Source organism: Aplidium turbinatum, chromosome 6, assembly GCF_918807975.1.
Source record: "Aplidium turbinatum chromosome 6, kaAplTurb1.1, whole genome shotgun sequence".
In the NCBI taxonomy this organism is placed as follows: Eukaryota; Metazoa; Chordata; class Ascidiacea; order Aplousobranchia; family Polyclinidae; genus Aplidium; species Aplidium turbinatum.
In genome coordinates this window covers 20,701,717-20,726,867 of record NC_137477.1, presented here as the reverse complement: position 1 = coordinate 20,726,867, position 25,151 = coordinate 20,701,717, and the positions used below count along the sequence as shown (strand labels likewise).

The 25,151-nt window shown below is 35.8% G+C and overlaps 2 protein-coding genes across 2 annotated transcripts in view; one reads left to right on the top strand and one right to left on the bottom strand.

Moving 5' to 3' along the window:
• Positions 1–14,127, top strand: part of LOC145771977 (uncharacterized) — a 228,054-nt gene extending 213,927 nt beyond the window's left edge. Inside the window, exon 2 of the mRNA XM_082583761.1 lies at positions 14,051–14,127. The gene's annotated coding sequence lies outside the window, so the exon portion shown is untranslated. The remainder of the gene's footprint in view (positions 1–14,050) is intronic.
• The window catches only part of LOC145771978 (thrombospondin type-1 domain-containing protein 4-like), a 48,318-nt gene extending 23,438 nt beyond the window's left edge, over positions 1–24,880 (bottom strand). The window contains exons 1-4 of the mRNA XM_082583762.1: positions 24,559–24,880; positions 23,445–23,514; positions 22,683–22,785; positions 19,976–20,142 (exon numbers count right to left, since the gene is read on the bottom strand). Coding sequence (XP_082439888.1) covers positions 19,976–20,142; positions 22,683–22,785; positions 23,445–23,514; positions 24,559–24,773 — 555 coding nt within the window. The 5' untranslated portion in view covers positions 24,774–24,880. The remainder of the gene's footprint in view (positions 1–19,975; positions 20,143–22,682; positions 22,786–23,444; positions 23,515–24,558) is intronic.
• Between the last annotated feature and the right edge of the window lie 271 nt (positions 24,881–25,151).

Here is a 25,151-nt window from a genome sequence, read left to right as displayed (position 1 = left end):
TGCAAAATAAAAACCGTTTTGAAGCAACTATTAGAGCACTAAAAACTTGGAAACTCTTTCCATAATTTTCTTTCAAAAGAGTCAAAGATCACTGAATTGAAAAAATCGTAAAACCGTTTAAAAGTTGTTATAAGTGCAAAAACTGTGAATCTTGTTAGAAATGACATCAAAATTGGAAAGAAACCGTACCAAAAGAGCAGTATCTACTCTCACTCTTCGGCTGACAAAAGAACGTCATTAGCTGTGAATGTGCAATTGCAATTGGCAAAACTAGCTTTCTTTACACGTCTGCTGATGTTGTCAACTAGATTTTGTCACAAGAAACGAGTTTACTGTTTGGGATAAGATCAGCCGTTGTTGGCTGAGCTGCTTATGTTATCGCGTTGTCAGAGTTATGAGTTTTCCTACGTCAAAAGACAATAAGACAGCATTGACCTTACGGGAGATCATAAACAAATATTACGCAAAAATCATGACATTTCGTCAAATCTAACCACAAAACATACAATTTTTTGTCTTGTGCGCGGAAAGCCAGACAAGATGTTTCATTTTAGTTCAAATAAAATAGATACGTGGCCAGCGATGTTGGGCTTTTGATATATTTGGCAACAAGTATTTGGGGTTAATTCAAAAAAGTAGTTTGGAAATGTTTTTTTATTCTTTGTGACAAATTTGCAAAAGAAAGTATTTTCTGATTTTATAATGGATAAAGAACCAACAAGATTTTCAAAAGATGTTATGACTCTGTTAGTAATAAACCATTTAAATATAAATAGATGTGTTGCGTCATACTTCTGATGTGCTTATGGTAGAGTAGCACTAGGACAGCACTTTGACCGCGATAATGGTATATCTTAGTGTTTCCAAGGTTTGGGTGTAGTTTTAACGCACTTATAAGTAAAATTTCTGAGCGTAATTCATTCCCTCATGTCAGATTCACGTAGATGTTTATTGGGTGCTGCAAAAAAGATGGGCGATAAATCAAAACCAATGTAACTTACAATTTTTTCTTGTTTAAAAAAACAAAACAATCTACAGTAAAACTGTTGAAAAGATCACAATTAAAAAAAAAGGAAATGATAATAGCATCACAGCTGCGGAAGGATGTGAAGTGATCATTCAAGGTCTTTAACTCAAGAAGCCACCCATAAACTTATCAATGATAAGCTGTCCAAGATGGTAAGAAATAAAAAAATTAAGTAGGCCCACGTAGCCTATGTTGCAATTTCAAGTCTGATTAGTAATTTAGCATTTGCCTAATATGTGTCAATAATTTTCCTTTTTTGTACATTGTTTTAAAAAACATACCAACCTCAGTGTATTTTATTTCTACCAAAATAGGCCCATATTGAAGTAAATTGTGTTTTAGTTTTATATATATACTTTCAGCGCTTTCCAATGAAACCTCAGCCCAGGCACAACCGAGAACACTGGTACCACAAATCTATTCCTTTTGTGCTGAGTATTGACGCCCTCCAGGCCAGGGGTGGATCAAGCAAGTAGTCTTAGGAGGAGGGGGCGATTTCAACAAAACACAATCATGTGTAGTTCTATAATAACCTGGCCTTGCAAATGCACAGTGAATAAAGTTATTTTCTGCTCCTTCCTTCTGGATCCGCCACTGCTCCCGGGGCAACGAACTTACACCTGGGAACTCAGAAACGGTCACGCCAGGCGACATGATGGGGATGATGCGTTAGACTTGGCATGAAATTAAATAACTATGACACATAATGAAAATAAACAATTGCATCATCTTATTCATAAAACATCTCTCCGAACCTCATTGAGTTTCGGATTCGGTTCGTTACTTTTTAGGATGAACTAAAGTAATCAGCAAGCGTTGACTAATAGCCACAACAGAACTGGAGTAGAATGAGGCAAGAATTGCGTAATTAACCATAAAAATAGCTAATTATTATTCATTTGGACGTGATCCAAAAATGTTACTTTGACATAGACAAAGCATTAAGTCAGATTGAAACTTCAAATCAAACGACTGAAAATGTGTTTTCTTACACTAGAAGATCGCAAGAAGACGGAAAAGGTAAAAATAGACAAATCAAGCTTCAGACAGAAAAACAAATTTACTTTTTTCCAAATTTGTAACACACTGACTCAAATTCTTAATCGACTATAGCATTTATAAATGCAAATGACTACAAAAAAACAAACTTGTTATTCCTGCATTCTATTTCAAAACAAAACGTTTGTATCCACAATCGAGCAAGATCTTAAGTTGGCAACTGGCTCCGCATTGCACAGATCATTGACCACCATACAAATATATTCTGTTGAGTGACATCTAAGCCACTGTTTAATTTAGAAAACTTGTGCGCTTACGCAACAGAAAGTGAAACTCGATACAAAAAGTAAATTACACTAGGCTTGCTTTGAGTGTATATTAGTAGGCTATATTCCTGTGATTTGGTTCAAATTAAATGTTTTGCATGGGCCAACACAAATTTTTTGGGTCATTTAGATTTAAACCTCTTCACAAAAAGAAGAAATACAATTAATTAATCTGATTAATTATTTAAAATAGCTAAGTCATTTCAGCAAGTACATTTTAAACAAGGATATATATATTGACGTGTATGATGTTGATCGCGTTTGACATTTGGCTATTCTGTATAAGCTTTGTATCAGCTTCACCTGTTCCAATAGAAACGCATTTGCAGTAAATAGTAATTAGTGAAATAAAGTGTATTTGTTGGGTAGTTCCGATTGACTCAAGGGATGGCTACCAGGTAAGCTTGTAGTAAAAACCCGGTTTGTCACGTAGAGCTGCTTACAAAGCAATCAGTTTGAAACTGCTGGCTTCTGAAGAGGTTCTCAAATATTCTTAAGATGACAGTTTTATCAAAAAAACATGATTTATCGATTTAGTATGAGAAATGTGCATTTTAATCTAAGTTAATCAGAAGTTTGTCAACTTATAAAATAGTTTGTGCAGACTTACCCTAAGTCAGTGGTTCCAAACCTGGGGGTAAATTACCCCCGGGGGTAATTTGCCTGGTTTTGGGGGGTAACGAGATCCGATTTAGAAGCAAGTGACGGTTGTGAACTTTATAAAAGCGAAGGAATTGAACAGCCGTCTTTTCAAGGATCTGTGCAAGAAGATGGAAGAAAGATACGAAGCATTACTGTACCACACAGATCGCCTTACCGATTACTGTACCACAAGTACGATGGCTGTCTCATGGCAAAGAGATAACCCGTCTGGTCGAACTTCGTGAGGCTGCCCATGTTTTTCGGATAAAAAAGAAGTCCGACTTGGCTGAATACTTCTCTAACCAACAGTGGATTTCCCAGCTGTGCTATCTGGCTGATATCTTTAGTGAATTGAACAAAGGCAATCTTTTAATTCAAGGCAAGAATGTAGCTAATTGTGATCGACACCAAAGTAACCGTAGCAGCATTTATCTCAAAGGTTAAATTGTGGAACAAGCGAGTTGGAAGAGGCACAGTTTCACACGCTTGACCTATAGCCTACCTCGAAGGCAATGGACTTGATTTGGCAGCAGCTTTGAAGGAGGACATAGCTGACCACTTAGGCCAGCTAGCCAAGAAGATAGACAACTACTTTCCGAATTTGGACACGGCTAGTCTCCAATGGTGCACTGAGCCCTTCACATGTGATGACAGCCAGGTGGATGATGACGACTTTCCGACTAAAGAAGAATTTATCACTCTCCGAATGAACGAAGAGTTGAAACTTGATTTCAAGGGGGAAAGGTTGGAACCCTTCTGGTTTAGCAGACTCCAGGACACACCAGCATTAGCGACACAGGCATTAAATATTCTGACATCTTTTTCAACAACGTATGGTTATAAACAAAGATTTTCAACTGTCTTGGGAATGAAGACAAAAAAGCGCAATCGCCTGGATGTCGAAAGCGACGCAAGAATCGCCCTCAGTACCACAAAGCCCAGGATCACAAAGCTGGCGGCTGAAGTCCAGGCCCATCCTTCCCATTGAATGTTTACCCCACATTTTTATCTTGTATTCTGATTGTCACAGTTAGCTCTTTGAAACACATAGCGAATCCCTGATAGCAATAAACACTTTTGTTTTTGAAAATTGATCGTGGGGGTAATTGGCTCACTTCAGGTTGGAAATTAGGATAACAGCCAAAAAAAGGTTGGGAACCACTGCCCTAAGTTAAACTTTTCTAAACACAATGAAAAGTGATTGTGGTGTTTGATGATACTATACCCTGAGTCTGAAAACCCAGCTTTAACCCGAGTGAAGTGTGACATTCGTTGTGTGAAGCTTGATAAGTGTAGCAAGGATGTCTTGATGTTAACCTACAAATTCAATCACATTTTTTCATTGATATTTTGGCAAGTTTGAAAGTGTTTTCTTGCAAAAATTTTGCAAAACGTTGGCTGAAATAAAGCAAAGCAAAATGTCCCAAAAGAATCCCATTAAAAGTTTCTAATAAGTTTCTAACAAAAAACACATCTTAGGTTATTGTATAGTAAACGCTGTTTTAAAAAACTGGTAACAGCAGGCAACCTGAGATGGAAGTGTAAACAATCGAACCATGCAAACACATCCAAATATAGGAAGTGACTTATTTTTGTCGTTGATGAATGGGCATAACTTATCGAGTTCACTACAAAATGCGTTTGATGTTACTACGCGAAAACTTGTTCACAGGCTCTTTTGTAACGTTATATCAACTCAGTTTATGCCCTTGGAACCACAAATTGACCTTGAAAGTGTGAAAGTCGTCAAGTACACACGCTCTACTACAACTGATGTAAAGGTCTTTTATTACATATCCTACATACTTCGCAAACCTGGTTCGACTCCCGGCTTCAGCTGGTTGTTGAGAACACCGCTCACCTCTACCAAGGGTGTGATAAATTGGGTAGGCATAATTTCTGAAGAAAAGCCGGCCAAGAAAAAGGAACTGGACACCCTATTTTTCTTAGTGCCGATGGCTTAGTACAATGAGAGCCTTATCTTCTCATACCCTACACTTGAACCAAGTATCGAACCACCTTTAGCTTTTTACATACTTCGCTACTTCACTGGAAAAACAGAATAAAATGCGGATACACTCTATCTAGTCTATTAAGTTTGTTTAGCAGGTTTCGTCATAAAATGGTGTTTTATTAATAAAACGTGCAGTTGCACAAAATTGCCTTTAATTTTTTATATTTAAACTTGTTTAATTGTTTTTTTAAACCTTTTTTACAACGGCCACAAAAAGGTACACAAATTATCATTAATTTACCATGTGGCAATCAATCAAACGGCTGTCACCACGTTACTTGTCCTAAATAAAATCGAATGGATACTACTGTACCATCAAAATATCACAACAAGTTTAAAAAAAACATAAGGTAAAAAGTAACGAAACGATAACTTCCAGTCAGCGAGACAATCAGTTCATTATTTGAGTAATCAACTACTTCAATCACTTTCATTCATAGTTTTGAGCTTTTAAAAAGTCAGTTGAAAGCGGCTTAAACCCAATTTTTCAAGTACCGTAGACAATTATACTAAGAAGCTCAGATTTTATCGAACTTGGAAGCAATTGATTTTTCTTCCACGTTTTCGGTGATAATCTTCTTATAAATGTCAATTTCTAATAGGCGATCAGCAGAGTGCAGAAAGGACTGACAAAGCAAAAATGCCCATTAAATTAATCATTGAAGTATGTGACTTTTTTGAACTTGCAACCTAAAAGAAAGTGATAATCGCATGATCAAAGAAAATCCAAGTAGATTGTAAAATATAAATCAAAATTGAATTGAAGATGACATTTTTATGATGGATTTCTTCCAAATGATTTTTACTGCCAATTCTGCAATCTGCAGATATCGTCTTTGCAGTGCAATAGCCTGCACGGAAAGAGCCGCATTGTATCTTTGCATTTTTCGCATGAAGTGAGAATCTGACTTCTTGTGCATACCTAACCACTTTTAAATAACTGGAGAATAACTGTGAGAATAACTGATCAAGTTCAAATAAGTCGATTTTTCTATGTTTTCAGTCCGTATACCTGCTATGTTCTCCATCCTATTAATAAACTTGTGCTGTTACCAAAGAGACAAAGACCAGCTGATTAAACTAAGCAAACGCTTATTGCAAATAGCCTAAAGTTAAGGCGATTATGAACGATCAATTTCACAAAGTACTGTAATTGTAGTCACACTTTTTAAGACTCGTAACCTACTAATGGAGACTCAACTACAATGTGTTTTGAATTCAAGTTATCTGCTCATTCTGCTTGATTCGTTTTAACAATAATACGAGCTAACGATGGTGTTGTTAGACATCATTTCGTAGCAACTACGTTTTTTTCAATTTCGTCACATTCACATTGCAAAAACAACGTGAACTTATTATCACTCCTTTGGCAAAAAGAATAGAATCAGTAACAATTTAAAAGCGTTTAAATTGACCCAACCTAGAATCGAACCAGGGTCTGCGAGAAGCAGAGGCGAAGATATCAATTAGACCACCATTTGTTATAGATTTTAGAAAAAGAAACTCAATTTTAAAAATATCATAAGGCCTCTTGACTAAATTTTATTTTGGTACAACGTTTTCAGTAATTTATGCATAAGATCATGTTATAATTACACATTTTGAAGTTTAGTACATGGACGTCACACTACAGTTTACAGCTTGGAAATTTGAAAATGCGTTTTCAAACGATCAAATTAATTTGCATGAAAACGCACAAGGTCCGCTTTAGAAGGCCGACATCAATAGCCAGGTAGGCTAACAGCACCAGTTAAGCACAAAGGTCGAAAGAAGTCAACCAGCTACTTACAAGAATGAATGTCTCTATGCTGTTGGCCCAACATAGAGTGACCAGAGTGGATAGCATCAGGTAGTTTCTTAATGGATCGCACATGATTGATTGTTAATAACAAAATAAATACAAATTTTGAAGATTTTTACAAGTCTGCAAACACAAAGACATTGCTTTATTGCGTGTATTTAACATGTGAATTTAAGGTTCAAAGTTTTTACGATAGTCAGCGTTTTGTAAATATTGAACTAACCTTGCAATGGCAAATTTTGTACTTCATTCTGTAGATTCGGCTTGAAGATGCAACGTGAGGTCACGTATCAACAGTATACTATCTTAAAAGATCAAAGCGGATTTGTTTGACGTTAGTCTCCTTTTAGGCGTGTTCCTTGTGTGAGACACAAGCGATGACGTAACGCGTGAGCAAAAAATAAATATTGAAAAAAACGATTAACTCTGCTTAAAAGGACCAGTTAGGTAAAATGTAAATTTGCATTGTTTTTGATATGTTGCTGATGGATGGGTTTATGCGGAAGTGTGTATGCTGTCAACAAATTAAAACAAATCCTTCTTGAAAACTATTTTACAAAAATAGATACTGAAATTTTTTTTTTTATTCTATAAGTGAAGACAGTCATACAAAAAGCACTGTAGCATCGGGCAATGAAAAATGGTACGACCTGTGTGTTCTGTGTATTATCAACTCTTCATTTTTCATTCTCCCTTTACAACTTTTATGTTGCTTGTTTTGTTTAACTTTGCACCAAAACACAAAAACTTGTAAAAACGTTTTGGTTGTGTTGTCGATCATAATGACATTTAATAAACAATCTTTCATAAACATATGGATGATGAAACCGTTGATGTGTTCGGTCGACAATCAAGCGATCCTGGTTTGACACCCGGCTAAGTTTGATATAGAAAAACACAGCCTTCCTCTAACTCTAACGCCCTTACGTGCGACAGCTGAGCTTGGCATCGTCTACTTTTCTACACTACGTATTCCTTTACACCCAGTTGTACCACGTTCTAAACATTTCATGTGCAAAGAACCCTGTATTTTACTTCATAACTCTGTTCTGACATTGAACTCTTTCTGTGTTCAGGAGAAAAAGTTTCAGAATTGTTCTTATTTAAACTTAATTCAGTTTGAATCAATTTATGCTGATTGAATTTGATTTTATTGAATTTTAAAAATCTGGAATTGCACTAGCTTTGGCTATTTTGGCACTGGCTCTGTGCCAGTGCTAAAATAACCTCAAAATTATGAGCAGTTTGTACTGACGTACCAGACAAAGCTTGGCTGTTTTTCCAACTTACGATAATCTTTTAATTGCAACTTTGCAACTTTAAAATGAGCAGGCAACAGATGTTATCCGCCATTGACATGAATGGAGTTTTTTTTTAGAAGGATTTGTCATTTCTGTAACCTCAACACAAGAGGCTTGATGCCAATGAAAATTTTATATAAAAATATTAAATTAACTTGACACAACCGCAGTCATCCATGATACGGGTTATGGAAACAAAGAGTTAAGGCATGGACTTCGTGTCACTCTACAGTCTGTTTACATGTTGATTGGCGAAACAAGACGTTAGCAATCGAAAATGATACATTGAAGAAGCTACAACAGCAATCCAAGTTAGCGTTGTAAAAGCGAAAATCCAGTAGGCTGATGTTGGTAGAAACAGTAAAATTTGCATTAGCGAACTACAATACAGAAGCTCCTTTCTCGTTTTCGTACAATGAGGCTAAAATCAAATCAAACCTTTTTTGACATTTTTGGCTTCAATATCTAGTAATTTTTTTCAATAAATTTAACACTAGTTCAACGTCAACACCGACAAACTCAGTAAAATTGCAACCAGTAAAATTATCAGAGTCATAAAAATGGAATCTACGAATTCACTTCAGCTAACGCTTTAGCAGAGATTAATAGAATAAGCATCAGTCCTCCCAATTCCCACGCACGACACTGGGACCAACCGTCTACTCCTCAAGCTAGCTTCATCGTAAAGAAACTTATTAATATCTTACCTTCCTACGATTCTGGTTCGAGCCAATGCTTTAATTAAAGGTCAAAGGATAAAAAGTTCACTTTTCCTTCGAAGTTCATCTTTCTCTCTCGGAGTCTGGCTTATCAGATCTACGCATAGGGTGGCTCGTTTTTGAACTTTTTTTTTAAATTCTCTCGGGATAGTGGGGAAATGGTGCCAATGAGTGAGAAAACAATCATGACAAAATTGAGATTGGTAACAAATTGTCTTCAGCCTCCTCATGGAGCCCAAAAATTGAAAAATGGGGTCAAAAACGCATTTTTTTTCAAAAAGATTTTTAGTTTGGGTAGATACAATATTATTTAGATATATCCAAATAAACTAAAAAAAAAAAATTGAAGTCATTTGAACTATTCCTTCAGCTTCCTCACAGCTTCTGAAAATTTTCATTTTGCTGAAAATTTCGCATTTTTGTTTGTGGTTACATAACTACAAACTTCGTCAGTGACATAAATTCAAATAAAAGACGTCACTTTTTCCTACCAAATCGTACCAAATTAACCCAATTTCATTAAAAAATGACGCAACAGCTCAGGGCAGGTCTATAAAGAGAAATACAATGACGTTTCATAGCTGGCAAAATGTCTAACGCAATTATGTATCATGTAAGCACAAACAAAAATGCGAAATTTTCAGCAAAATGGAAATTTTCAGAAGCTATGAGGAAGCTGAAGGAATAGTTCAAATGACTCCAATTTTTTTTCTTAGGCTAATTAGATATATCTAAACAATATTGCATCTACCCAAACTAAAAATATTTTTGAAAAAAAATACGTTTTTGACCCCATTTTTCAATTTTGGGCCCCATGAGGAGGCTGAAGACAATTTTTTACGAATCTCAAATTTTGTCATGAGCGTTTTCTCACTCATTGGCACCATTTCCCCACTACCCCGAGAGAATTAAAAAAAAAAGTTTAAAAACGAGCCACCCTATACGCAATGCGTAAACAAGACGTCACGGGGGCCTATGGGCGAAGGCACCGTTCTTTGAATGAATTGGTAGCGTGATATCAAGGCTATTCTTTGAAAAACAAACAGGCAAATCACTACGACAAGAGTCTGGTGATTTTTGCCAATCAACTTTGATGTCTCCAGTAAAAAGAAAAGTTATATTCCATTAACCAGAATGATTTTGTGTAGGCTACAGTTCACAAAATCTCGGGGAAACATGCAACTTGCAGTAGTTTTTCAATAAAGTCAAGTTGTTTCATGTAAGATTTACTTGAGCTGAGAGCCAACAGAAGACAAATTTTGTTGGAGGAGCCTACTATAAATTTAAGTTGAATTTCGGACGATACGCCTGCTTATAAAACAATCTCGTAACATCTGGTTCGTTTAATTTTAACGGAAGCGAAAAAACAAATATCTTTTGCAAAAACTCAACAGACGCCAATGCAACAACATCACATCAATAAAGGAATTTTCAGAAACATAAAAAGCGTTTGTGATGTAAGTTTCGCCAGTCAGTTTGCTTTGAAACAATCAGTTTTCATGCAGTACACAATACGCATGTTGTAGTTTAGATTAAACAAGGGGAAGGGTAAGTCAAAGAAATGAAAAAAATAAAATCAAGAAAACTTTGTACTTTTACACTTTGCAAATTAAACATGTGAAAGACTCAGGTTCGCAAACGCTCCAAAGAGGAAATTTATCAGCAATGTTGATGCAGTTAAGTAGACAGATCGTCTGCTTTTCAAGTTGCTCGAAATAAAGTTAATTGATTAATCTTTTAACGACGATAAGTCTGCTGACACTTGTCAAATTCTCAAGATTAAATATGCTCTTTCAATAAAATTTTGCTTCCTCTCAGATAACAATGTGCACATCACCTAAATTTTCAGATTGATTTTACGTCTGTTTACATCTAGAAACTGCTTTGAAAATCTTTCAATTAGTCAAAGGTTCAACTACCTGCTTCCGACTGCTGATAGGCTGTAACAACACGACTCCGGTTTAACCAATTTTCAAATATTCTCACCACCAGCGGACGGCAGGTTGATCAAATCGAAGAAACAATCACGCTGAGAGACATCTTCGCCTTTTTCTCACGCCGGTGCGTTTTTAGACAAGTAATTTGCAAAACTAAATTGTTTTATTTTAGTATTCTCTCTGTAGGCAAGAAAATCCCGAGTTTTCAAAGACGCTTCTATAAACTTTAAATGTGACGAGAAAACTTTGATTCTTGATATTGCAACTATCATTTGCATTCAGTTTAAAATTTTCAATTTTAGCTTTGTGAGCCATCTTTCAAATCCTTTCTAAATTTAGAAATGTACGTTTTGTCTCTTGTTTCTTCTTTGCTTTTGACATTACAGTATTTGAAGAGACATTTTTAATGATCAGATTGAGTGCCCCATGTTTTTGATTTAATAACCTCAAACATAAATTTAGTTGAAATCATTTTATACAAACTTGATATTAACAATTCGTGTATTTAACTGAATATCATTTATAGATTGATGCAGAAGTATAAGAAAATCAAATAGCTTATTGTTTTTGTTTTGACATTATTTATTTGACAGCTGAGATTGAAAAGTTCAAACAACAAAATAATAAATCTGCAAGTCATATCGCTTTAAAGTTTGGTCCAACTTAAAAACATCTAATATTTCTTTGCATGTATATTATGTAAAGTAAAAAATACTGCTAAAGGTGATATCGAGCATAATATCTTATGCTGTTATGCATTGAGAAAATAAATAAAAAATAAAAAATTGATGAACTCTTCTACTGATTGAGTTTAACATAACATGGAGCATTGCCTGAGGAATATCGATCATGTAAAGTTGTAAACAATGAAATAAATGAAATAATTCAATAAATTCAATGTTTGAACATAGAAATTCCACAAGACAGACTGTCTGCTAAAAGTGGATTACTAACATGAATAAATACACTTAGTAAACCAACTGCTAAAGTTTAACAGCTACAGAAAGCTTGATTTAAATGGTCATGGTGAAGCAAAAGAGCGTGAGTCAAGAGAAGCGTTATTGGAGTCCAAAATACCCTAAAAGCGTCAAAGACATAGGCTACCAAAAACTGTCACAATTTTTTGTAAAGTAAATTTCCTATTTAGTGCTTTGCCTCTTCAGAATTTAATCTTTGTATTGTCTGTAACTTTTAAATTTTGATGAAGAGATTGCAGGGTTCCCAAAAACATTTTTTAAATCTTTTCGTTTTTTTTCGAATGTTGACACGTATAATTGGTGAAAGATACATTCTTTGAACAGCAGTAAAATTATAAATTTCATATAATCGGCAATAAACTCGCGTAGGCTAAAAGCTACGCATTGAATCAGTCAGGCACTTCTAGTTTAAACCTTTATATTGCTTAAAGCTTGGTTATTTTATAGCTACTGCAAATTACGTATACCTTTGTCGTTTGTAATATTGCTTATAAAATTACAGGTGGTTATTTGAAAGCATAAGTATTCTGACGTCTTGAGGCCAAAACAAATAGCACCAGAAAAACAACCAAGAAACAAAAAGGGCACTGCAGCTGAGCTCTTGCTAAAACACCACAAATAAAATCTATTTGTTTTCTTTCGGCGTTTTTAAAGGTACTTTTTATGCAGAATTCAAACTATCAAAATGAAATTACTTGAACTTAAAAGTGGCGTGACTACAAAAGTAAGATTTTATCAAACAAGCTGAGGGTTTTACAAATAATAAATGTATTTCTGCAGACAGTAAAATGTTTTCATGATAACTTAAAAAAACATCTACCTTTTGAGCACAAAAGTCACGACAAGCAAGAAGAAAGACTGTCTTGGCCTACGTATGAACAATTTAATACGCTATGACGTACATAAGAATAAATAGAGTATGAGAAATGAAGAAAAAAAGTGTAAGAAAAATGCAAAGCAAAGTTGAACGCATTGTGCTGCTTGATAAAATCAAACTGAATACGCCACGCACACTCGGCCTTTTCTCCTTGAATTTAATTTTATCAAACACCGCAAAGCGTTCAATTGTGAAGATTCAGTCACAAGGATAGCACTGTGGGGAAACAAAAACCCTTGTATACTAAACACTACGTTCACTGTCGTAACTAAGTCATTGACTGCACATCTCTAAAACATCTTACCTTTATCGACAGGATACAATGTTTCATTATGCAGTCATGTATACCAACACTTCATTTACAAAGAATAGAATGAAAAACGTTATTTATATGGTGTAATGCAGTAATTATAATGCAGCTATACAGTACACAATACACCAGTTATAACTGATAGTAGTTATAAGTGGTTTGTTTCTATTTTTTAAATATTGATTGTGACAATGGACCATTTTGAGTCTGATGCAAAATACTCATAAATACACAAAAAATAATGTGAGTTTTTGTATATCGCCGTATTCATCGCAGATATACGTTCATCGCCAAAGACTGATCATTTTGTTTTTTGGCTTATATTTTTCTGTTTTCAAACCGCATTTTCTATTTTTAAAGCTGGAAATAATTAATGCATGAGCCGATTTTTTTTTTGAAAGAAAAAACTTAATTTCCGAACTTATCCAGCAAATTTAAAAGTTTTACAGTAGTTGACCTTTCGATTCTTTTATGCAGTATTATGGTTGTTGAAAATATGGCATGTCTTGCTCTGAAAACGATACCATCAAAAAAAGATAAGCCGCTACCGCAGTGCACAGAGACATTCAACACCATCTCTACGTATTTTATTATCGGCCTGGTAACTAAACTGGAATGTATTTATTCAACATGGAATACATTTTTTTCAACATATTGTTTTTGCTTGATTCTTATTATCCGGCAACAAATGAAGTTGTGTTAGGTTGGTAGAAGTTGATACTTCAGCACATGAAGTCTTCCGCACACAGTTTCCTTACCATGTTTTACAGAAACCAAACTCAAAAAGAATACTGCTGCCACCTGGAGACACAGTACTGGGAAAAAAAATTGTCGCAAGGTTTTGTTTTATTTTGTTTCACCAAAATCTCTGGTCGCAATTTCATTTTGTTAATGTTAGTTCTTATAATGCATTTTTATTACGGTTGCAAAATTATTCGCGGTAAGGCTAGCGCTCTGACTCCCGGTCGTATTTGCGGTCCCTAACTCCCATGAACATGCAAAGTCTACTGTAAGTCATTGGCACTTTTGTGAATGGTTTCTTTGTCTTTGCATGCTCTCACAATGAACCAAGCTTAGCTCAAGTCAAAACAGCATGTAAAAACAATAAAAATTGAATGAGGGTGTTCATCAGGCATTCAGTTAAATAACATGAAATAGGTGCTTCTTGTGCAAACTAAACTGAACTGTCACAAGATGCATATAAGGTGATTCTGCTTTTATTCCGACGTTTCGTCAATTAGAAATGACTGATTTTTTCAGGGATCTAGATCAAGTAGTGACTACCTGTCTAGCATGAAAAAAAAACACAGGGCTTTGTTGCTGTAAATCAACTAAACATGCAAAATGAAATTCCACTTTCAAACAAAACTTATCGTGCGCAAAGTATAAAATCAGAAAAAAAAGAGTTTAAATGTCATCAACAAAAAGATCGGAATAAAAGCAGATTATCACTCTATACATCTTGTGATAGTTCAGCTTAGTTTGCACCAGAAGAACATATTTCATTTTATTTAACTAAAAACAATAAAGTTTTTAAAAGAGATACCAAAGTAATTTATTTTGAAAAATGAACTGCTGAGACTACTTCTTCAAACCGGACCACAAAGGAACAAACACCGATTTGACTTTATTGAGTGTATTTGGTTCAAGTCATCATGCATTGATGAGACTGAAAACGTCGAGGAATAAAACAAAATGAAACAGAGGTTCTGTGTGCAATTTTTTTTAGGAACTCAATAGGCTAAAGCTTTTCGCAATACAATAAATGGTATCGTCTTACAGCGAATCGAACATCTGACCTTGTGGTATCAAGCCCAACGCATGACTTTCTCACTCATTTGTATTCTAAACAATATTAATGGGTTTGATCAAATAATCTTTTTTTATAACAATGAAGAGAAATCCTCACCGCATTTGCATTTAGTCTTCTAATCGGAGTTTCATTTGCTGCATCTTGTACAAGAGACCATTCTCCTCCTAACCCAAATGGAAGTCCTAGAGTGTTTTCTTGGGTTGGGTTAAACAGAAAATTATTTTCTGCTTGTTCAGGAGCAAAAGTGCTCAAGTTTTCCGCAAAAGAATCTTCATAACTTTCCGATAGGATCTTCTCTAGATAGTTTACTTTCGAATCCAAAATACCAACACAGACAACGCAAGGCCACCAACAGACTAACCAGCACAGCAAATATAACAGAGTAAACATTTTTTATTTTTCACTGTAATGCAAACGGGGATACATCACTTTTTTTTTTATCTACATTTCGCATAGATCTGATTATCAGTTAACATCAAAAACTATTACGATGTTCCGACGTAATTTAGCACGGTTTTGTGAAGAAAGGGGCGTTCTTCCCGGCTATTAGGACAGCGAGCAGTTGCTGTACTATCGGCTGCCGAGAAACATTAGCACGGTTTTATTTGTAACTTAGAGCTTACAACTTTTTAGTCCAAAATTCACACACGTTTAAAATAGCTGTCATGACTTTCAACACTTGCTCCAGCTTTCGAATTCAACCGAGCCCTCCAGTCACAAAATAAGAAATTTCTAAGTAAATTTCTGCTGGGTTCGGCTATATAGCTCTGGCCTATCCAAAATGTAAATACTAAACATCTGCACTCTCCAGCACTGCTTTGTTTGTCAACAATAAACTATTCTTTCACGTTTAGGCGACGAGGTATTAAACTATAGAAAACTTATTTGCAAAGCTTCGAGCTGTCGCTGCACATGACAAATGCATTGAATACGAAATCTACCAATACAAAGCTTAGTTTTTTTCGTGCTCTCGTAGAGATTTCGCTGTAGCGCTATTCGTAAGTACTATAAACTTTTCCTTCATCTATTTCTTGTGCCATTTCTTTTGCACACTACAAAACAACTGACTGGTTTTACCAAAAGTGCTGCTCCCGCACAAAACAAACCCAGCAAATCTGAAGAAAAACCACTGAACGAGCATGTTTTATAAATCGTTTGCCACAAGTAACGTAATTTTTTTTCTTTCACTTCTACTCTAAATAGTTTCTGAGTTGTTTCGTTTTCATTCTCCCAGCAGCCTTATGTGTAGCAAATATGATGCCCCGATGGCCAAAGTACGAGTGTTGTCTATTTATGCAAAGAAATTGTCAGTTTCCTTTTTGTGACAATTGGTTAATTTGAAAACCATTTAGAAATTGGTTCCAATTAACAATTGTTCTACAGTCATATATGCTCTTGGTAAAATAAAATCATTACAATGTTCGCCTTACAGCTCAGTAGCCGAGTGGTTTCGCCTTCAGATCTAGTGCTGATAGATCTGAGATCGATTTCAGGTCGGGTCAAACCGAAGAGTTCATGAACGGTACCGATTGTGTTCTTTCTTGCACCACGCAGTGAGAATAAGTTGAGTAATAATGTGATGACATCGTTAACCTGATATTAAATTAAAAATGTCCTGTCGCTAAAAGATGTTGTAGGCCCTTAGAGCGACAATGAATAAAACCATAACATTATTATTACTGCATTGTTTTTGCTACAAGCCTTCACACAGAACTAAATTTATTATAGCAGCAGTGCTATTGCAGTATAGCCCATGTAGGTAATATAAGATTCACTCATTAATGTGACTTTTGAAGAGGTAGAGTTTTCTAACCAAACTTGTAAATGTCAAGTGACCTTAAATAAAAAGTGAATATATGTTCTAGGGCATCACAATACATTGCTTGCTGTGGGAGCCCATGAAGTTGTTGAAGTAACTCAGTTTTTGTTTTTGTTTTTTATTTTTATTAGAAGTGCGAGATGTTCATTTCATTAACAAACATTGTTGAGTTAAGCAAAAGATTTAGAAGTTTTAGAAGAATGTAAAATACAAGATAAACGAACTCGAAGAACCTGGCTTTCATTGGCAAGCTAGAACACAATGTGCAACTAGAAAAATGTATAGGACGAAGTAGGGTTGACTAATTAGGTTAAAGAGAGAATAAGCATATGGCGGGTCCACTGCAGCAGAAAGGGAAGAGTCATCGTTGAGAGAACATCTAATCTAAGAAAGTCTTCATTGTTTTTTACATTTCGTTTGTTTTTTAAAACTTCAGGTGTTGTTCAATACGCAATTGATTTTGAATATAAATCATCAGATTAGTAAAAATCGCAACCACTCGAACTTACACCAAGAGTTTCAAACACATTGTCGACTTGGACTCTGATAAAAATCGATTCAGCTTGTAGTCCATGCGGAAACACATCCCATTGATGACATAGTTTGTTCTTTTCGTTAATGAAAGTTAAAATATTCCAAAGAGTTTTGAGGTAACCTGACTTGACATTCTTTTTTTTTTGCATATGAGGCAACAATTCCAGCAATATCTACCAACTGCTGAAACCAGCGCACTATCTCAGTGTTGGGGTCTATGAGGTCCATGTCCTGTAGGTCAGAAAACCGCACAATGATGTATGGTGTGCTGTGATCTTTGAGGTTTGCCACAACCACAGGCTGGTGAATTTTATCAATCAGACAAAATTGACTTCTTTCAGCTGTTGGACCAAATTATGCATGCTTTCCCGACTAACAAATACAAATGGAGCAAAAAACACAAAACTTTTGTGATTAGCTTCATTTAAGTTATAAGGGTATGACTGATGAGAGAACAGTTTGAATTTCTATGGAGTGCAACCATTTGGAACGACTGAAAATTATTGTTAGATGTTATTAATCTTCCTACTTCTTCGTAATTTCTAATTGTGGTCATTTCCGCCTGCTAAACTACAGATCTTCATTTCAATATTACCATGGCTCTACGCCTTATAGTTCCATCAACAGTATTAGGTGATAATTTAACAATAAAGATCAATTTGTTCTTAGGATTTATACAAATTTTGACAGGTATTTTTAGAGTGACACAATTACGTAAATCCTGAACAGCCTTCAACACAAAACAAAACTTCTCGAAAACATGTCGCTGACAACAAGCGAAAACAATTATCGTGTTTGGCAATCGATCAAGTTTTCTTGTTCAACCGAATGTGTATAATCATTGAGGAACCAGAAACTTTGATTGAATTTTAAAAGGTCAATTTACTGAAGCAAAGCAGTTGTACTCAAACCTGAAGACAGAAAGTTGCTGCTGTATGCTGTGGTTGAACCCCAATCGTGCTTTTTTGTTGGTTTAGTGTTGATATAATGTAAAATTTAAAGTGTTGTGCTGTGCAAAGGCAGTAATGGGAACCTCCAAGAAGCAGCTGTGATTACTCCACGCAAAATTATTACAATAATTACTTTAAAATGGAATGTTATAATGAGCAGCAAACAATAGAGTTTCAGACCCTTGGATTAATTTTAATAACTTGACAGCCCAAACGCAGACAGGAAATTTCCATTAACTTCTACCGCCCCAGCATCTTTGTCTCAAGCAATTTCGAGCGCCAAGACTTCAGTAAACAATTTAAAAGTTTACAACAAAAACCGAGTAAACTTAAGATCAATGAATAAAAATTCGGAGCAACACAACATGTTTGCAAGTGGTCCAAGTTTCTAGACCGTCATCACCCCGTTTGTTCATGTACATAAACGATGTCACAAAAAGTTGCAAACAATGATGCATGCAATTGCAAATATCATTCCCAATAAAGCAAACAATTGGGCAATTGCTGATTTTAATAATATCATTGAGTTTTTTTGCATCAGTTACTGAATGTAGACCCTTGTCTAAATGTAATAATATTATTTTTAATACAATTAATTCATGTTGGAAGCTGAGTAGAGAAAATTTTGACCAAAGCGGTAGAGACGTCAAAGCCACGAGCACTACACGAGATTTTTTGAGCTTATCTTATGTAGGCCTACCAGTTTACCACCGACTAATAAAATGAAGTAAAACTTAATGCGATTTCAACAAGCCTAACATTGCAGTTATTTGAATGAGAAAAGAATAGCTTGTGTTTGCTGAAAAGCAGACGCAAGCCCACAAAACGGCTCTTTCAAGAACTAAAATTTCCAAATATTTCGCCCAATAGCTTCTAACTGCAAAAGTAGAAACAGAAGACAGATAATAAATCGATGGGATTGAATAATAACTGTGTTGTCTATTGTCTGTTTGTGGTATTTTAAAATGACTTCTCTCCCAAAATTATACTGACTGCGATAGATTAAGTTGTCACAAAGACAAAACAAATTACCAGCAAAACGCCCACAACCAAGTCAACTATTGAATAAACAGCTTTCCTAACTGTCAACGTATGTAAACAAACATTTTCCTTGTAAGCATTTTTGCAACTTTCTAAGCCACAAAGACTTAATTATTTGGTCTTCAGCGATTGATGGCTGGATAATTAGACAAATATCGATCGTTTAACTTAATCACAACGTGGGAAACTGGCCACCCCTGCAAATTGATAAAATCTTCATACAAGCAGATATGAACAACTTTACAAGATTGTCTGTATTTTGAAGTACAATTCGTCACGTAGACAAAAGCTGCATGATGACTTGGAAATAGCAACATTTTTACTTTGCTTTTAAATTAGCAACAGCAACGTTATTTGGGTGTTTTAAAGTTTAGGCTAAAGGTTGTAAATTTATCTAATCTAAAACATGATTCCACTCTTGGCTTTAAATTGTTTGGTACAAGAAAGTAAGATTCTTATTGTTTAGAGTAGACTTAGTGCACTAATAAGAGTATAGGCCAGGATAAATAATTTCTTTTTCTGACAGCTTTTCTTTCAATAAGTAGGCTACACCTATCCAAATTATTACACTTTGAGTCGAAGCGAAGAGAGTTTTTTAACAATTCTCTGTCTGGTGTCAATCTGGGTTTGTATGTTTGCCGTAGGCAAAAATTTCACTTTTTTAAAAGAAGTTTTAAGGAATTGAAACTATTTTTAAGTTTCGCCAGCTCAGCAATCAGCAGTTTCTAATTTTTTTGCCTTCCGACTGTTATTATAACTTTGTTAACTAAATTATAAGAAAAAAAAAAATGCTGCACTTTTAACAAGTTATTAAGTCAACCAAATTTGCTGAACAAAGAAATCAACAACAGTACTTCGTGATTTAACTCTACTTCCACCATTTCTTACCAAGCATCTTCCTTCTATGCAAATATGTTTCGGTACTTCTGTGCCTTGGATTGGCACACCGAGCTCAGTCAAAGAAGAAGAGCAATCTGTGCCATCAGTGACGCGAGAAGAATGCCGTACAAAAAACCGATGTCCTCGAGCTCGGCAATTCAACTCACATGGCCCTCCTGTTGTATGGCAACATTGTTAATACAACATCAAAGCACACAACATATGATGATAGCACATGAGTTGATAATAACGTGATGTAGTTAACCTCGCTTTATTGTACTAGTAATCGCATCAATTTGGCTTTTCTCATGAGGTCCAATCAAGATGAGTTGATTACGTCAATATGTATGATTATATGGTATTATAGGCTATCGGTGGAATGGAAGTAGCAATAAGAAGAAATTTAAAAAATCTAAAAAATGTATATTATGTATTTTAAATGTATTTTATAGAAAACCCAATAATGATCTAATTTACATACATGCCCAGTCCAACCACCCACCCAACATTAAGAGACAAATCCCGACTATGATTGCAAAGCGATTGTCCACCACATCATTTGGCCAAAATGAATTTGATAAGACCGTATCTGTTTATAATGATGCCCTTTTGAAAAGTGGTTTTACGGAGAGTTCGCTACAACCCTGCTTATAACTTGCGCACATCTAGGAAAAGGAGTCGAAAAATCTTATGGTTTAATCCTCATTACAGCTTGCAGGTTGATAGCAACATTGGTAAGGAATTTTTTAAACTTATTTCCATACACTTTCCGCCCCATCACAGATTGCATAAAATGTTCAACCGTAATACTATCAAGCTGAGCTACAGTTGTACTCCGAATGTTGCAAGCATCATATCCTCCCACAATAAAGCAATATTGCAGGCTGATAATGTACCATCGCAGCCTGGTTGCAATTGTAGGGTGAAGCCAGATTGTCCTTTGAATGGGCAATGCTTGCAGAAGGCCGTTGTTTACAAAGCCACCATTGATAACGGCCCGAAGGTTCTTAATTACATTGGTTGTTGTGAAACTACTTTTAAACAGCGTTTTTCCAACCATAAATGTTCTTGCATGGATAGGGCTAAACGAAATAGCACGGAACTATCTAACGCAGTTTGGGACCTAAAGGACATGGGTGTTGATCCTAAAATAACATGGTCCATCCATAGCTGTGCTCGGCCTTATAGTGGAGGTGGTCGTAATAATTGTGGCCAATGTTTGGCTGAAAAGCTGGCCATTCTGAAGGCTGATAGTGGCCACCTTCTGAACAAGCGTTCTGAACTGGTGGGTAAATGTCGTCATAGAAACAAATTTAAACTCAAATACATAATTTTCACAGGTTATAATTTTTTTTAAATTAATTTCATTTGATTTTTACAGGTTATAAATCTCATTTAATTTTTACAAGTTTTACAAAAAACAAATTTCATTTCATTTGTTCAGGTTACTACAGGCATGCTACAGGTTACTTCATCGTAATTGCATTTTGCTTCTTTGTGATGTCACAAGTGTTGGCATCATATTGCTTGGTTTTGATCTGAACATTCTAATTGAGGCTGTGTGATAACGGATGGAGGTAGCTCTTTGTAATTCTGAGGGTTTTTTTGCAGATTGGATTATGGTTATAATATTTAATATCTTTTCAGGAATTACAGGTTTAAAGGTTTTTTTTGCAGATTAAATTACAGTTATAATATTTAATATCTTTTCAGGAATTATCGATTCATTACTTTTGCATGTTTTTCAGACCTTCTGATGATCCGTTAAAAGGTGAAACAGGCTGTTAAGGATTCAGATAGTAATAACCATATTTGATTTAATTCGCTCTGCTTTGCCTTTTTGCTTAGCATTGAGCACTTTTTGTAGTATTAATAGTTTTCATTGTTTTAAAAAATGTATATGTACAGTATATTGTATAGTTGCAATAACAATAAGTTAACAAATCTTTAACCAACAATGTTCAAACCATGTTTTATAAAATCATGCGCTATGTTACACAATACACAATTACATATGGAGGACTGCAGTTTCGTCATCTTTAAAAGAAAGTAGATGGCCAACTTGTATCGACTGAACATGAAGTAAGACGATTTAAACTTTCGTGCTTTGCGACATAGACGATGTCATTATATTTTCGAGACTGCAATTAATGTAGTTTTCAAGAACAGTCCGTTTTGCAATGTTACACAACAATGACGATGCGAATGCGTCATTGCCCACGACGTCAGGGGCGGATCCAGCAAGTAGCCTGGAGAGGTGAGGCAACTTCATCAAAACACGGTGATGTCTAGGTCGACATTAATCCGAACTTGCAAATCCACCGTAAATAAAGTTCCTTTTCTGTTTTTTTTGGGGAGGGGGCACCCGAATTGCTCCTCCTCTAGATCTGCCACTACCCGACTTACAACTGATTCAGATAAGATATAAAACAATTAATATTATTCTTAAAGTCTTTGTTATGACTTTGCGTGGAATAGAGTCATTGCTTACAATTTTTACATTCATTTAATGTCTGCAGATGTTTTGCAGCGTGAGCAGGCAATGGCATCATAGGATGAAGAACTTACGCATTCGATGACTCACAAAGTCATCAACAAGTTTTGCGTTGGCGAGCATTACTTTGATGCTCGCAAGGCAATTCATTATAGTAACCAAGTAAACTACAGTAATTAAATCATTTCGTTTGGCGACTTCGTCAAAGTAGCCTATCTCTACCTTGGTTCATTGGCTCCCATAGGTAAGTGCTGCCAGCAAACACCCTCGAGTTGTATTCAGAACATTTCACTTTCCTGCTGTTGACGAAACCATTAGGACAAGGCTGCAATAAAAAAAATTGCAACTTGAATATTATGAAACTGTAAACTAGTGACTTATTGTCTTTTTTGCATCACACAAGTCTTGGATGACGTGTGTATTTTTTTTCCTTGATTGTTTGAGTGCAGAATATGAAACTCAAATAGACATTTCTCGCATTGTGATAAATACGCCACATATTAAAATTTATACTTCTGTTGACAGCAGGCAAGTTTCTCTAACTGTAAAAGGTAATTCCTTGCGTTATTCTAAGTGTGATTAGATGAGAAGATAAGGTTCTGGTTGTACTAAACCTTCAGGACTAACGAGAGCAGGGTGACCAGGATCTATTCTCGACTGTTCATCTTTTAGCAACTACGCCCATTCGATATATTATAGGCTACACTCTGGGTAGAGGTGAGCGATGTTTTTCAACAACCAGCTTTAGTCGGGAGTCGAACCAGGATCGCATGATCGGAAAGTCAGCTTCTCATTCACGCCTCCATCCCGTGCTGAAATTTGAAATCTGGCACTGAGCTGAAATGTATGTAGGCTATTATGGCCTTAAATCACCATCAGTCAATCGCCCATATTAAACTTTTAGATCTTTGGAACCCTCTCTGTGTAAATTGCCAGCGTTCTCTCCCTGCAATGCCATCAGTGAAAATTCCTTTTTTTACTTACCATGGAATTGCAAGATTTATATTTCTTGTTCGATCCATTGCAAGACCAGTCGGTGTCGATGCTGGGATTGCTATGAAAATATTTTCAATCAGTAAGCCGAAATTTGGGTATTGTACATTTTTGTTGAACCAGAAGCCTACCGCTAAACTACTCTAAAGACGTAATCTAATAAAAAAGACACTGTTCGATTGTTTTCAAACTAACCACAAGCCTGAGTCATACGTGTTTACATAAAAGATAGCCTACGCATATTGACATTCGCCGGTCAAATGTATAACACCAGTGGCATCCATAGAATGGCATTTGTCGTTCAACCACAACCATTGCTTGTTAGCAACTGTCGGATTTGGGCTTGGTTGTTGCTGCGATGATTATTATTCGACAATTATTTGGCTATTAAACGTGTGGTCAGGAACTTTCACAGTATCTGCTTGTTTAAAGGGGCAGGTATTGTCAGATCCAGAATCAAAGCAATGCTTTAGCAACAGCAAAGCATTTCCTAGTCCATCACTGAGTTATACGTCAAGCCAGTGGCGTAGCCAAGGGGGGGGTTTTGGGGGTTACAACCCCCCCCTTAGGCAGGCGTGTGACGTCACGATATTGAGAATGATGCTTTCAGTCTAAAAAAAATTGCCTAATTTTAAACAAAATTGCATTAAAACAGCGAGTTTTGCCAATACCAAACATTCAAACATCTCAGCCAGGAATTAGCAACAAGAAAACACAGAGATTTAGCTTTTTTTTCCGAAAAATGCCGAAGAAAACATGATCTTATCCTTTTGCTATGCTACCGGACAGCACCATTTTACAGGAATATTCGTACCCACATTTTTGTTGAAAATGCTCTCAGAATGCACCAAATTCAAAGTAATTTTTCAAAATTTTCTGGGGGAGGCCCCCCAGACCCCCCGCCGTTGGGTGGTCAAAACCCACTCCTTTCAAAATTCCTGGCTACGCTACTGCGTCAAGCTAATTTTGCAAGCATGCGATCATTTTATAATAAATATCAAGCAGTGCAAGATTCTAACAAATAGCATCGAATGCAAGCCGGACCACAGCTTCGCCAGCAAGTCAATCACGCTTATCCTCAACTTAAATCAGGAATCCCACTTACTGGTGTATTTGCTGTCTGCAGTTGCGCCTTTTCTCTGCAACGCCACCACCACAAGAGCGGCTACACGATGTCCATTCACTCCATTTCTCCCAACCGTCAGGTGTCGCATCAGGTGCGTTAGTTAGAGGAGGTGACTTTGAGAGATAGAAAAATGTTTTGGTAGACCGTGACTGCATTGGCCATTGGTCACCGTTAACAGTGCAATAAAATAACATATTGCAGCAGAAGTTGTTATAATAAATCATTTTGTTTCGGATTCACGAATTCAGTCTTTTCCACTTTTGTTCGATTGTTATCGCCAACGAACGCAGATCACACACGTCGACCGCAGAAAGTACAGTCAATTAAAACTACCGAAAATACAAAGATACTATGAAATAAATATAAAAACATACAAGTTTTTTCATCAAAATGAGTTACTAGTTCACTAAAAATTCTTAACAGTCTGTTTCACCTCAATAGGATCATCAGAAGGAGCTTATTCAAATAGAATTTGAATTATTATTTGAGTAAGTTCCTTCTGATGATCCTATTGGGTGAAAGTGGCTGTTAAGGTTTTTAGTGAACTAGAAACTAATTTTGATGTAACTCTT